The sequence below is a fragment of the Rhinatrema bivittatum genome, chromosome 6, assembly GCF_901001135.1.
Source record: "Rhinatrema bivittatum chromosome 6, aRhiBiv1.1, whole genome shotgun sequence".
In the NCBI taxonomy this organism is placed as follows: Eukaryota; Metazoa; Chordata; class Amphibia; order Gymnophiona; family Rhinatrematidae; genus Rhinatrema; species Rhinatrema bivittatum.
In genome coordinates, this window is record NC_042620.1 from 6,404,186 (window position 1) to 6,419,052 (window position 14,867).

The 14,867-nt window shown below is 49.9% G+C and overlaps 1 protein-coding gene across 1 annotated transcript in view; it reads right to left on the bottom strand.

Moving 5' to 3' along the window:
* SPEG (striated muscle enriched protein kinase) overlaps positions 1-14,867 on the bottom strand; it is a 497,600-nt gene that overhangs the window by 152,279 nt on the left and 330,454 nt on the right. The window contains exon 25 of the mRNA XM_029605011.1: positions 3,790-3,850. Within this exon, the coding sequence (XP_029460871.1) occupies positions 3,790-3,850 (61 nt within the window). The remainder of the gene's footprint in view (positions 1-3,789; positions 3,851-14,867) is intronic.

Below are 14,867 nucleotides of genomic sequence, written 5' to 3' on the forward strand. Positions count from 1 at the left end.
CTACCAGCTGGGAATAGAACCCAGGCCTCATATCCCTGTCCCAGAGACTCTACCAGCTGGGGATAGAACTCAGGCTGCCTATTACTGTCCCAGGGACTCTACCAGCTGGGAAGAGAACCCAGGCCTCATTTCCCTGTCTCAGAGACTCTACCAGCTGGGAATAGAACCCAGGCCTTCTATCACTGTCCCAGAGACTCTACCAGCTGGGGATAGAACCCAGGCTCCCTATTACTGTCCCAGGGACTCTACCATCTGGGAATAGAACCCAGGCCCCCTATCACTGTCCCAGAGACTCTACCAGCTGGGGATAGAACCCAGACCCCCTATCACTGTCCCAGAGACGCTACCAGCTGGGAATAGAACCCAGGCCTCCTATCACTGTCCCAGAGACTCTACCAGCTGGGAATAGAACCCAGGCCCCCTATCACTGTCCCAGAGACTCTACCAGCTGGGGATAGAACCAAGGCCCCCTATCACTGTCCCAGAGACTCTACCAGCTGGGGATAGAACCCAGGCCCCCCTATCACTGTCCCAGAGACTCTACCAGCTGGGAATAGAACCCAGGCCTCCTATCACTGTCCCAGAGACTCTACCAGCTGGGAATAGATCCCAGGCCCCCTATCAGTGTCCCAGAGACTCTACCAGCTGGGAATAGAACCCAGGCCCCCTATCCCTGTCCAAGAGACCCTACCAGCTGGGAATAGAACCCAGGCCCCCTATCACTGTCCCAGAGACTCTACCAGCTGGGAATAGAAACCAGGCCCCCTATCCCTGTCCAAGAGACCCTACCAGCTGGGAATAGAACCCAGGCCCCCTATCACTGTCCCAGAGACTCTACCAGCTGGGAATAGAACCCAGGCTCCTATCCCTGTCCAAGAGACCCTACCAGCTGGGAATAGAACCCAGGCTCCTATCACTGTCCCAGAGACTCTACCAGCTGGGAAAAGAACCCAGGCACCCTATCACTGTCCCAAAGACTCTACCAGCGGGGAATAGAACCCAGGCTCCCTTATCCCTGTCCCAGAGACTCTACCAGCTGGGAAGGGAACTCAGGCACCCTATCACTGTCCCAGAGACTCTACCAACTGGGAATAGAACCCAGGTCCCCTATCACTGTCCCAGAGACTCTACCAGCTGGGAATATAACCCAGGTCCCCTATCCCTGTCCCAGAGACTCTACCAGCTGGGACATAAGAACATAAGAAATTGCATGCTGGGTCAGACCAAGGGTCCATCAAGCCCAGCATCCTGTTTCCAACAGAGGCCAAAACCAGGCCACAAGAACCTGGCAATTACCCAAACACTAAGAAGATCCCATGCTACTGATGCAAATAATAGCAGTGGCTATTCCCTAAGTATAATTGATTAATAGCCATTAATGGACTTCTCCTCCAAGAACTTATCCAAACCTTTTTTGAATCCAGCTACACTAACTGCACTAACCACCTCCTCTGGCAACAAATTCCAGAGCTTTATTGTGTGTTGAGTGAAAAAGAATAGAACCCAGGCCCCCTATCACTGTCCCAGAGACTCTACCAGCTGGGAATAGAACCCAGGCTCCCTATCCCTGTCCCAGAGACTCTACCAGCTGGGGATAGAACCCAGGCTCCCTATCCCTGTCCCAGAGACTCTACCAGCTGGGGATAGAACTGAGGCTCCCTATCCCTGTCCCAGAGACTCTACCAGCTGGGAATAGAACCCAGGCCCCCTATCCCTGTCCCAGAGACTCTACCAGCTGGGGATAGAACCCAGGCTGCCTATCACTGTCCCAGAGACTCTACCAGCTGGGAATAGAACCCAGGCCCCCTAGCACTGTCCCAGAGACTCTACCAGCTGGGGATAGAACCCAGGGTCCCTATCCCTGTCCCAGAGACTCTACCAACTGGGGATAGAACCCAGGCCCCCTATCACTGTTCCAGAGACTCTACCAGCCGGGAATAGAACCCAGGCCCCCTATTAGGGGTGTGCATTCGGATTGACCGCATTAGTAAAACGCAACTCATATTTTTTTTTTACTTAAAAAATTGATTCGACATAAACGATCGGATTTCCCACATATCGAACATAGATATGTTCGATATGTGGGAAATCGCGATTGTTGAGCCAAAATAAAATATAAACCCCCTCACCCTCCTTAATCCCCCCCCCCGACTTACCACAACTCCCTGGTGATGGAGCGAGGAGTGAGGACGGCCATTTCTGCAATCCTTGGCGAGAAGCATGTGACATCGGCGGCACGTCGAGTGACGCCGGCGTCACGTGATTCCCGGCTCGTTCGCGCCGGACGGCTCGTTCGGCCCAAAAAGAACTTTTGGCCAGCTTGGGGGGGCCTCCTGACCCCCCCAAGCTGGCCAAAAGTTCTTTTTGGGCCGAACGAGCCGTCCGGCGCGAACTCGCCGGGAATCACGTGGCGCCGCGTCACTCAGACACGACGTCACGTGATTCCCGGCAAGTTCGCGCCGGACGGCTCGTTCGGCCCAAAAAGAACTTTTGGCCAGCTTGAGGGGGTCAGGAGGCCCCCCCAAGCTGGCCAAAAGTTCTTTTTGGGCCGAACGAGCCGTCCGGCGCGAACTTGCCGGGAATCACGTGACGTCGGCGTCACGTGATTCCCGGCTCGTTCGCGCCGGAAGGCTCGTTCGGCCCAAAAAGAACTTTTGGCCAGCTTGAGGGGGTCAGGAGGCCCCCCCAAGCTGGCCAAAAGTTCTTTTTGGGCCGAACGAGCCGTCCAGCGCGAACGAGCCGGGAATCACGTGACGCCGCGTCACTCGACGTGCCACCGACGTCACATGCTTCTCGCCAAGGATTGCAGAAATGACGTCCTCACTCCTCGCTCGATCACCAGGGAGTTGTGGTAAGTCTGGGGGGGGGATTAAGGAGGGTGAGGGGGTTTAAATTTTTTTTTTGCACATATGTACATATACCCAACTCATTGGATTTTTTTTATGTCCATATTGGCCGCAAGTGGGACCCCCTTTCGGACATAAAAAATATGAACATAAAATTTTGCTCTGCACATCCCTACCCCCTATCACTGTCCCAGAGACTCTACCAGCTGGGAATAGAACCCAGGCCCCTATCCCTGTTCCAGAGACTCTACCAGCTGGGAATAGAACCCAGGCTCCCTATCACTGTCCCAGAGACTCTACCAGCTGGGAATAGAACCCAGGCCTCCTATCACTGTCCCAGAGACTCTACCAGCTGGGAATAGAACCCAGGCCCCTATCACTGTCCCAGAGACTCTACCAGCTGGGAATAGAACCCAGGCCCCCTATCACTGTCCCCTATCACTGTCCCAGAGACTCTACCAGCTGGGAATAGAACCCAGGGCCCTATCCCTGTCCCATAGACTCTACCAGCTGGGAATAGAACCCAGGCTCCCTATCCCTGTCCCATAGACTCTACCAGCTGGGAATAGAACCCAGTGCCCTATCCCTGTCCCAGAGACTCTACCAGCTGGGAAGAGAACCCAGGCCCCCTATCACTGTCCCATAGACTCTACCGGCTGGGAGTAGAACCCAGGCCCCCTATCACTGTCTCAGAGACTCTACCAGCTGGGAATAGATCTCAGGGCCCCTGTTACTGTCTCAGAAGACATATCTGGTAGCCCTAGTTCAGGTACCAAAGTCTTCTACCTGTTCTGCGTGAGCCTTTGAGTGTGATCTTGCTGCACCTTGGAAGTTCCTCACCCTCAGTTTACTGCTTTTCTTTTTCTGTTTTAGATATTACATAGATTACTTCATATTTTGAAAGAGAAATTTGTTGAAATATTCTTTATTCATGTTTCCTCACCTCTGATTCACACACGGAAGACTTCTTGGCTATTCTATCCAGGATCTCCTCCTGGGCGCAGCTGAGAAGCTGTCAAGGAAAGGGGGTGCCATTCAGACTCTCAGAGATGCCACGCAGTGCCAGGTCAGGTGGCATTATCACAGCCTCTGCCCTCTCGCACTACCATTGCATTACATTTTCCATTTATGCACTGTCCTCCTCCAAGAAGGATCCAGAGTGGCTTACAACATAGGAAAATTGGTTTTTTACTTGCTAATTTTTGTTCCTGTAGTACCACAGATCAGAATTGTGAAGGGAAACCAAAGCATAAATCACATAAAAAGGGCTTAACTACAAAAGTGTCAGCAAGCTGGATGGCGTGGTCAAAAAAACTTGGAATTGATTAAGTGCTTTAATCCTGATGAAGAAATTCCAAAGGAAGCCCGACACGTCCAATGTTTCGCTTCAAAAGGCTTCATCAGGGGTCACATCAATAATTAGTTTTTAATCCCAGAAACTATAAGAAATGAAAAATCAATATCCCCATTCTAATAAAATCCTTTCAATGCTTATCTACGTAGCCCTACAACGAGTATCGTCAAATTGGACCAAACAGGTCTCGGTCTTCTTCAAAGTGAGATGAAACCGGAAGGAAGTTGACACTGCTTAAATATATTCATGACGTAATGACGTAAAAACGTATGAGGACCTGAAAGAAAAGTTATGTTAATGTTGTGTAATAGCTGATCAATGACGTCAAAGAAAACTTGAATAGATTAATTCAAAAAAATGCTTAAATCACAATCAGCATTTAAACCAAAAGGCACAATTGAATGCAACGTATGGATCCCACCATTGCTCGGCTCAAAGCAATTGTGAATTTAAATCCCCACCCCACCACCCGACCTGAGGCTGATCAATTGCACAAAAACGTAGATCGTCAAAAGTATGTGAGAATTCATCACAATGAAAAACCAAAGGAGCACCTTCCTTATGATAAGAAGAGTGATTTATATTGTTTCCGGATTGACGCTGATTTGAATTGACTCTGATTTTTGATCTTGTACTCACGACTCTCTAGTTACCTGTTGATTTGTTCCTATGCCTTCTTGCTTTCCTTTTGGTACATGGTATCCACTCCCCCCTCCCTGTTTTTTGTAATTTCCTTCCTTTTTGATGGTTCGATGTAAACCGATGTGATGTTTAGACTAACATTGGTATATAAGACTCCTTAAATAAATAAATAAAGAAATAAAGAAATAAAGAAGTGCCTGAATCTTGATTGAAGAAGTGTGCATAGAAATGTGGCAGATTGAAAATTTGCCACATGAACTATGAAAACCTGAAGGTGGATTTTGAATGAGGATTTGTGAAAAGTTGGAATGCACTAATAAAACCCTCCAACCCTACTGGCATCCTCCTCCTCTTCCTCCCCTCTCAGTGGTGTTACCCTCCACCCCCCCCACCCCCATGACACCACTTTCCTCCTCTCTCCTCAGTGGTCATTATTTCATGCCCATCGCACGTATATAGATGCGACGTGATCCTTTGTGAGTACAGGCCCTTGCACAATGAGTAACCATGCTTGGCTCCTCTGACAGGTGAGGCACTGTCTGCTCTTGCTAGTCATTTTCTGGCCGGTTGAGATAATCCCTGTATGCAGGAGTTTAGGCATCACCAGACTGGCCGTTCTTCCGACTCAGGAAGAAGAGTCTTGGCTGCTCTTACTCTCATCGTATCAGCTCCTGATGTTGCTTGGAGTCGCCTTCCATAACTGGAGCAGCAAGCTCCTCACACACATGCCAAGAGGTTCGATGGTAGTAATAAAAAGAGTTCCTTTGGGTTTTGAATTGGATGGTAGCAGGTAGAGAGTAGCTTGATCATTAAGCAAACCAGGCAGCAGCTTCTGAAGGCCACCAAGGAGCAGTTGCAGTCACAGCACAATAATGCTGCTTTTGCATGGCGGGTGCTAGACAGATTCAGAGTGTCTTTTTTGCTGGGTTTTGTGTTATTTCATAAGCTATCTGGTAATGGAAGGAGTTTGTGTCCGTTACTGAGAATTTGACTTTTTGCCTGGCAAGTAGGAAGAGGAATCATCTTAGTTCAGTCCAGTCAGCTAGTTCAGAGATTACTTTTACCTGTGGATCTATAAAGGCCCGAGGATGGGAACGAAGAGAAGAGCCATGGAGGTAGCTTGCTAGAATGGAGGCTACTACCGGGTGATTACTACCCTTACTCAATAAGCCTTCACACGGTTAATGCAACTCCAACATTGCTGTCTGCTTCAAAGGCAGGGGGAAATGTGGAAAAGAGGATTTGCATTCAGACAACAACCAACAAGGACTGAACTACACAGTCTGGATAAATAAGCATGGGGGTAACTTGCTTATTGCAGCAGTTACTACCCTAAACCAATAAAGCCTGATACTTCACTTTGAATACATATACAGCACTGCTCTCTGATTCAATGGCAGGGAGAAATGTGGAAAAGAAAATTTACATTCAGACAACATCCAACAAGGCATTGATCTGTGCAGTCTGGGTAAACAAGCATCGGAGTAACTTGCTTGATGCGGCAGTTACTACCCTTAACCGTTAAGCCTTATGCTCACCTTTGATGCAACTCCAACATTAATCTCTGCATCAATGGCAGGGGGTGGCAGGAAATTTGAATCAAACAGTTACCAACAAGGGCCCTGAACTTGGTGGTCGGTGAAAGAGATAAGTTTGGGAAAATAAGTGTGGGAGCTTGCTGGGCAGACTGGATGGGCCGATTGGTCTTTTTCTGCCATCATTTCTATGTTTCTATAAAAGGTAATATGGGGTGGATCTTTAACAATATCATGTATCTGCAAAACATGCCAATTACACATGATAGATGCCTGAATCTGATGAACTGGTGAGAAAGGTATATTGCATGTGGCTCATGAAGATTACAAAAATCACAGTTTGCTTATTCCACTACTCTATACCGCAAACCGGTGTCTTCAAACACATTGCAGCACTTCACTAGTGCACATCCTAGACTTCTTAAGGAAGCCTACCAGTTAGTCAATTTCTGAGACTATGTTGGACATGTTCAAATATCATTGATTTTCAATCCGAAGCACAATTGATGAAGGATAGATTTTTATGCCGTGGTTACCCTAGACAAGTAAAGCATTTTTAAGAGCTAAATTTTGTCATTGGGAATGGTTGTTTTTAGTTTTACCACCATCTACTACAACGTCTTCACGAGCCACATGCATTCTACCTTACTCACCAGTTGTTCATCAGATTTGGGCATCTATCATGTGTAATTAGCAAGTTTTGCAGATACATGATATTTTTAACGATTCACCCCATATTGCCTTCACCAGAGGGTCAAATTCATGGAATTTATTGATGCATTCCAACTTTTCACGAATCCCCATTCAAAATCCACCTTCAGGTTTTCATAGTTCATGTGGCAAATGTTCCGTCTGCCACATTTCTATGTACACTTCTTCAATCAAAATTCAGGCAATACATTTCACAATTAATGTTGAGATTACTTACCTGATAATCTCCTTTTCCTTAGTGTAGACAGATGGACTCAGAACGAATGGGATAGTATCCGCGTGCTAGCAGTTGGAGACGGATCTGACGTCAGCACGGGGTATATATATCCCCACAGGAAGTGTAGCAACTTAGTAATCTTCCTTGCAAAAGCTGTTATGGATGTGTGTACTGACACTCAGTGAAAAGTGAAACAGGATTCCCCTGACCGATTGACAGTGGCTGGAGACCGCCAGCATTCCCAACCGGAAGGCGTTGACACCTGGTAGAGTGTACGCTCTTATGTAAACAAATGCCATGGCTTACCTTGAATCGGTGAAACCCATGTACACAGGCAGCTGGGCGGGATGCTGAGTCCATCTGTCTACACTAAGGAAAAGGAGATTATCAGGTAAGTAATCTCAACATTTCCTGGCGTGTAGCCAGATGGACTCAGAACGAATGGGATGTACAAAAGCTTTACTCCCAGCCTGGGCGGGAGGCTGCCTGAGGACCATGTAGGACCGCCCTCGCAAATGCTGAGTCCTCCCTGGCCTGGACATCCAGACGGTAGAACCTGGAGAAGGTAAGGAGGGAGGACCACGTCGCCGCTTTACAGATTTCTGCAGGCGACAGCATCCGGGATTCAGCCCAGGATGTCGCTTGTGCTCTGGTAGAATGAGCCTTGACTTGTAGAGGCGGAGACTTCCCGGCCTCCACGTAAGCTGCTCTGATAACTTCTTTAATCCAGCGGGCGATGGTGGGCCGCGAAGCCGCTTCACCTTGCTTCCTCCCGCTGTGCAGGACGAACAGATGGTCCGTCTTTCGTAGTTCTTGTGTCACTTCCAGATATCTGGGCAGCAATCTGCCAATGTCGAGATGGCGTAATAAACGCCCTTCTTCAGATTTCTTCAAACCCGCCGTGGTAGGCAAGGATATGGTTTGGTTAAGATGAAACTGTGAAACCACTTTAGGTAGAAAGGAGGGAACCGTACGAAGATGGATAGCCTCAGGAGTGATTCTGAGAAAGGGATCATGGCAGGACAGTGCTTGTAGCTCTGAGATGCGGCGTGCCGAACATACCGCCAGTAGGAACACCATCTTCAAGGTTAGAGAACGAAGAGATAGTCCCCGAAGGGGTCTGAAGGTGGATCCTGCGAGGAAATCCAAAACAAGATTGAGGTTCCATAAGGGCACAGGCCACTTTAGTGGCAGACGAATATGCTTGACTCCTTGCAGGAAGCGAGAAACATCTGGGTGCTTGGCGATGGTCTTGCCATCTCTCCTGGGACCATAGCAAGACAGCGCAGCCACCTGAACTTTGATGGAGCTGAGGGAGAGACCCTTCTGAAGTCCATCCTGCAGGAAATCCAACACAATAGGGATTGTGGTCGCATGTGGATTGGTGCTGTGAGTGTCGCACCATGCTTCAAATACCCTCCAGATCCTTACGTAGGTGAGGGACGTGGAAAACTTACGAGCTCGGAGGAGTGTATCTATCACGGGCTCCGAGTAACCTCTTTTCTTCAGTCTAGCCCTCTCAATGGCCAGACCGTAAGAGAGAATTGAGCTGGATCCTCGTGGAGGATGGGACCTTGACGTAGAAGGTCCCGGAGAGGAGGCAGGGGAAGAGGCTCCCCTGCCAGTAGTCTTCTCATGTCTGCGTACCAGGGTCTTCTTGGCCAGTCTGGTGCCACTAGAAGAACTAGGCCCCGTTGTTTCTGAATCTTGTGGATGATGGCGCCCAGCAGAGGCCACGGAGGAAAGGCGTATAGCAGAGTCCCTGGAGGCCACGGCTGGACCAGGGCATCGATTCCGTGTGAGAATGGGTCGCGCTTGCGGCTGAAGTATCTGGGTACTTGAGCATTGGACTTGTCCGCCAGTAAATCCATGTCCGGAATCCCCCAGTGATCCACAATCATCTGGAAGGTTGTGGGTGACAGCTGCCACTCTCCCGGATTTAGGCTTTCTCTGCTGAGGAAGTCTGCTGTGGTATTGTCCTTCCCGGCAATGTGGACGGCAGAGATGTCCTGCAGATTCGCCTCTGCCCAAGCCATCAGTAGGGCAATCTCCAGAGATACTTGTCTGCTTCTGGTTCCGCCCTGACAGTTGATGTATGCCACCGTGGTGGCGTTGTCGGACATCACTCTGACTGCTCTGTTCTTCAGTCTGTGAGCAAATCGAAGGCATGCCAATCGGACTGCTCGGGCCTCTAGACGGTTGATGTTCCACGCTGACTCTTCTCTGTTCCACCGCCCTTGTGCGGTGAGTTCTTCGCAGTGTGCTCCCCAGCCGATCAGGCTGGCATCTGTGGTGAGCAAGGTCCACGTGGGTGATGACATATTCGACCCCCTGCCCATGTGGTTGGACTGCAACCACCACCGCAACTGGGTCCGCACTCTGGCTGGCAGATGAAGGCGCTTGTAATAGTTCCGTAGACGGGGGCTCCAGCGAGAGAGCAGGGAGTGTTGTAGAGGTCTCATATGGGCCCTCGCCCAAGGCACCACTTCCAGGGTGGATGCCATGAGACCAAGAACCTGCAGATAATCCCAGGCTATGGGGCGACTGGCTCCCATCAAATACTGGATACGCTGCTGAAGTTTCAACTTTCTCTTGGTAGTGAGAATGACTGTGTCTGCCTGGGTGTCGAACTGAACTCCCAGGTATTCTAGAGACTGGGAAGGCTGTAGGCAGCTCTTGCTGAGGTTGATTACCCAGCCCAAGCTTTCCAGAAGGGCGATCACTCTGTCGGTTGTCCGAAGGCTCTCCTCTCGAGATTTCGCCCTGATCAGCCAGTCGTCTAGGTAGGGATGGACCAAAATCCCTTCCCGCCTGAGTGCCGCTGCTACCCCTACTACCACCTTGGTGAATGTCCATGGTGACGTGGCCAACCCGAAGGGCAGAGCCCGAAACTGGAAGTGGCGTCCTAGAACCTTGAAGCGTAGGTAGCGCTGATGATCCGGATGGATCGGGATATGCAGGTATGCCTCTGACAGGTCTAATGCCGTGAGGAATTCTCCTGGCTGTACTGCGGCCTTGACGGAGCGCAGAGTTTCCATGCGAAACCTCGGGACCCTTAAGTATCGATTGACTGACTTGAGGTCCAGCACAGGCCGAAAGGTGCCCCCTTTCTTGGGTACCATGAAATAAATGGAATAGTGTCCAGAATTCACTACCCAGGCAGGTACTGGGATGATGGCTTTCAAGGGCAGGAGCCTCACCAGGGTAGCTTCCAATGCTGCCTTCTTGTGTATGGGACACGGAGATTCCACAAACCGGTCTGGAGGGATGTGATGGAAGTCCAGATAATACCCCTCCCGGATAATGGCGAGGACCCACTGGTCAGACGTAATCTTGACCCATCTGGGGTAGAAGAGGGTTAACCTGCCCCCTATGGCTCCGTCCCCCAGATGAATCGGCGGATTCTCATTGTGAGGCGCGGCCGGGACCTGAGCCCGGGCCTGCTCCCCTCTTGTGCTGCTTGGTCCGAAAGGACTGATTCCGGGCCTGAGGTCGAGGCGCCTGGTAGCGACTCCTGTAGGGAATGAAGCGCTGTGAACTCCTGCCCCTGGAGGGCCTTGGAAAGGCGCGTTGGCCCCTTCTGAACCGATCTTCCGGCAGTCGAGGTACTGGAGAGGCGCCCCAGGTGCTGGTCAGTTTATCAAGGTCGCTGCCAAATAGGAAAGAGCCCTTAAAGGGCAATCTGGTGAGGCGTGTCTTAGAAGGCGCATCGGCTGACCATCTCCGGATCCAGAGCTGCCTCCTGGCGGCTACGGAGGATGAAATCCCCTTAGCTGTTGTCCGGACCAGGTCTGATGCAGCATCCGTGAGGAACGAAAGAGCTGACTCCATGTCCGCTGCTGGAGCGTTGTTCCTAACCTGTGACAAACAGGCACGCGTCACCACTGTGCAGCAGGTCGCGATCCGCAAAGATAGAGCCGCCACGTCAAAGGTCTGTTTCAGAATGGCGTCCAGTCGCCGGTCATGAGGCTCCTTGAGGGCCGTCCCCCCTTCAACTGGAATGGTAGTGCGCTTGACCACAGCGCTAATCAAGGCGTCCACCTGAGGGCACGCCAGCAGGTCCTGGATGGCCGGTGCTAATGGGTACATGCCCGTCAGAGCCCGGCCCCCTTTGAATGCAGCCGCTGGTGCCGCCCATTCTAAAGGAAAATGGCGGGCTGTAGGACGAAGACCTTCCAGCAGGGGGTTCTGCGCAGAGGGTACCGTAGCGCTGGGACCTGTAATATCCAGCTCCGCCAGACACTGAGACACCAGGTCGGAGAGATCCTCCTTAGGGAAGAACCGCCTCATGGTTCTATATGGCTCAATCCCTGGGGGAAGTTCCCCCTCGTCCGGGAGTTCGGACTCGTCCTGTGAAACCTCCTGGTCTGATTGATCCGGACTGTCCAGTGGCGGGAGGTCCCGCTCACGATAAGGGCATGAGGGTCCAGGAACAGGATCCATAGGAGCCGCCACCACAGCGGCTGCCACAGTCGCAGCCACCGCAGGAACCGCAGAAACAACAGGAACAGCAGGAACCGCAGGGCCTGGACGGGAAGCCGTTTGCATCTGTACAAAAGCATGAATCCCCTTAAAAAGATCCACCCAGGAAATTGAAGCAGCCTCTAATCGCCGGGGTACAAGATCCCCCGGGATTCCCGATTGGTCGAGACTGCCTGCTAAATCCGGGGTAGTCCCTGGGGAACTGTCAGCAAATCGTGGCTGAGACTGGGCCTGGCCCGAGGGTCCCACGGCCTCCTCACATTGGGTACATAGGGAGTCTGGCTCGTCACTGTGTGTGGCTCTAAGCTGGCATGCAGAGCAGAGGCCGAGGGCATTAATGCCTGAGACAGGCGGCACCGCCGCTGAAGACGCTGCGGCGTTCTGATCCATTGAAAAGTATGCGCTGAATGCTTAATAGAACAGGCGCACAATAATAATATGCGGCAACAATAGGCGCTTAATACAACAGGCGCACAAGAATAAGAATATGCGGCAGCAATAGGCGCTTAATACAACAGGCGCACAAGAATAAGAATATGCGGCAGCAATAGGCGTTTAATACAACAGGCGCACAATAATAACAATATGCGGCAGCAATATGCGCTTAATACAACAGGCGCACAATAATAACAATATGCGGCAGCAATATGCGCTTAATACAACAGGCGCACAATGATAACAATATGCGGCAGCAATATGCGCTTAATACACCAGGCGCACAATAATAATATGCGACAGCAATATGCGCTTAATCCAACAGGCGCACAATAAAACTAATAAGTGGCAGCAATATGTGCAATATGTTCTCAGCAATAGGCGGCCATGAGAACAGCTCAATTGTATGCAATATGCACTCAGCAATATGCGGTTAGCAATACACGCTCTATGGCTTTCAATAGGCTCTCAGCAATAAGCGGACAGTAATACACGCTCAATGGCATTCAATAGGCTCTCAGCAACATGCGGGTAGCAATACACGCACTATGGCTTTCAATAGGCTCTCAGCAATAAGCGGTCAGTAATACACGCTCAATGACATTCAATAGGCTCTCAGCAACATGCGGGTAGCAATACATGCTCTATGACTTTCAATAGGCTCTCAGCAATAAGCGGACAGTAATACACGCTCAATGGCATTCAATAGGCTCTCAGCAATAAGCGGTCAGTAATACACGCTCAATGACATTCAACAGGCTCACAGCAGTAAGCGGTTAGCAAGACATGCTCAATGGCATTCAATAGGCTCTCAGCAATAAGCGGTTAGCAAGACATGCTCAATGGCATTCAATAGGCTCTCAGCAATATGCGGTTAGCAATACACGCTCAATGGCATTCAATATGCTCTCAGCAACAGGCGGTTAGCAATACACGCTCAGTGGCATTCAATATGCTCTCAGCAATAAGGCAATATACGTACAAGGAGGAATGGAGCCGCGCCTATTACGGGCGCTCAATACCTGAACAAGGCTCACAAAATGGCGCCCTCCACGGCGTGCCACGCCGCCGATCCTCTGCTCCTCAGAGACCAGAAATAAGATATGTACGCCTTACCTGATCCGCGGTGCTTCCCGGCTGGAACCCGGGCGGTCTCCGGCTGTGGGGGGAGAGGGCAAGTACCTTCACCGCCGCGTTTGAGGATATGCACCCGCTGCCTCGTCCACGCTGGGACCGAGGCGCCTCGAAAGCCTCACCCAAACCTCGCCCGGGGGCTGTGTCCCTGCCGCGATTCGGCCACCGGACCGAGGACTTACACCTCCGGGGGATCACGGAAATCACCCCGGGAAACTCTACTTGGGGAGGGACCTTAGGGTATCACCGCAGGAGCGCGGGGCTCGATGTTGTAAAAGTTTTCGTAAGTAGAAAAAGAAAAGAAAAAGTAGATTTGGAAAACACGCTCAGCAAGCGTGCAGGCTCTCCAAACTGCTTTGGAGACGGAAATTACTAAGTTGCTACGCTTCCTGTGGGGATATATATACCCCCGTGCTGACGTCAGATCCGTCTCCAACTGCTAGCACGTGGATACTAATCCATTCGTTCTGAGTCCATCTGGCTACACGCCAGGAAATCTCAAATACTCTACTTCCTATGTGTTACATCAGTCATTTGTTTGATTGAATGTCCTTGTAAGAAGATCTATATTGGAAAAACCTCCCAGATACTTAAAACTCCGATGATCGAACATCAATCAGCACTTCTTTATCATAAGGAAGGTGCTCCTTTGGTTTTTCATTGTAATGAATTCTCACATACTTTTGACGATCTACGTTTTTGTGCAATTGATCAGCCTCAGGTCGGGTGGTGGGGTGGGGATTTAAATTCACAATTGCTTTGAGCAGAGCAATGGTGGATTCATACGTTGCGTTCAGTTGTGCCTTTAGGTTTAAATGCTGATTGTGATTTAAGCATTTTTTTGAATTAATCTATTCAAGTTTTCTTTGACGTCATTGATCAGCTATTACACAACATTAACATAACTTTTCTTTCAGGTCCTCATACGTTTTTACGTCATTACATCATGAATATATTTAAGCAGTGTCAACTTCCTTCCGGTTTCATCTCGCTTTGAAGAAGACCGAGACCTGTTTGGTCCAATTTGACGATACTCGTTGTAGGGCTACGTAGATAAGCATTGAAAGGATTTTATTAGAATGGTGATATTGATTTTTCATTTCTTATAGTTTCTGAGATTCAAAACTAATTATTGATGTGACCCCTGATGAAGCTTTTTCAAGCGAAACATCGGCCGTGTCGGGCTTCCTTTGGAATTTCATCATCAGAATTAAAGCACTTAATCAATTCCAGGTGGTTCAAGTTTTTTTTAACACGCTGTCTGGCTTGCTGACACCTTTGTAGTTAAGCCCTTGTTATGTGCTTTATGCTTTGGTTTCCCTTTACTTTTGATGGTACCACAGATCAGTCCAGACTCCTGGGTTTTGCCTCCCTGCCAGCAGATGGAGACAGAGAAAGTTTCGCATACACCGCCTCTTAACCCAGTGTGCCACCTGCAGTTCCTCAGTATTAGTCAGTACCCAAGCAGAAAATATTTTAAAAAAACTTCTAATAAACCAATATTATAATAT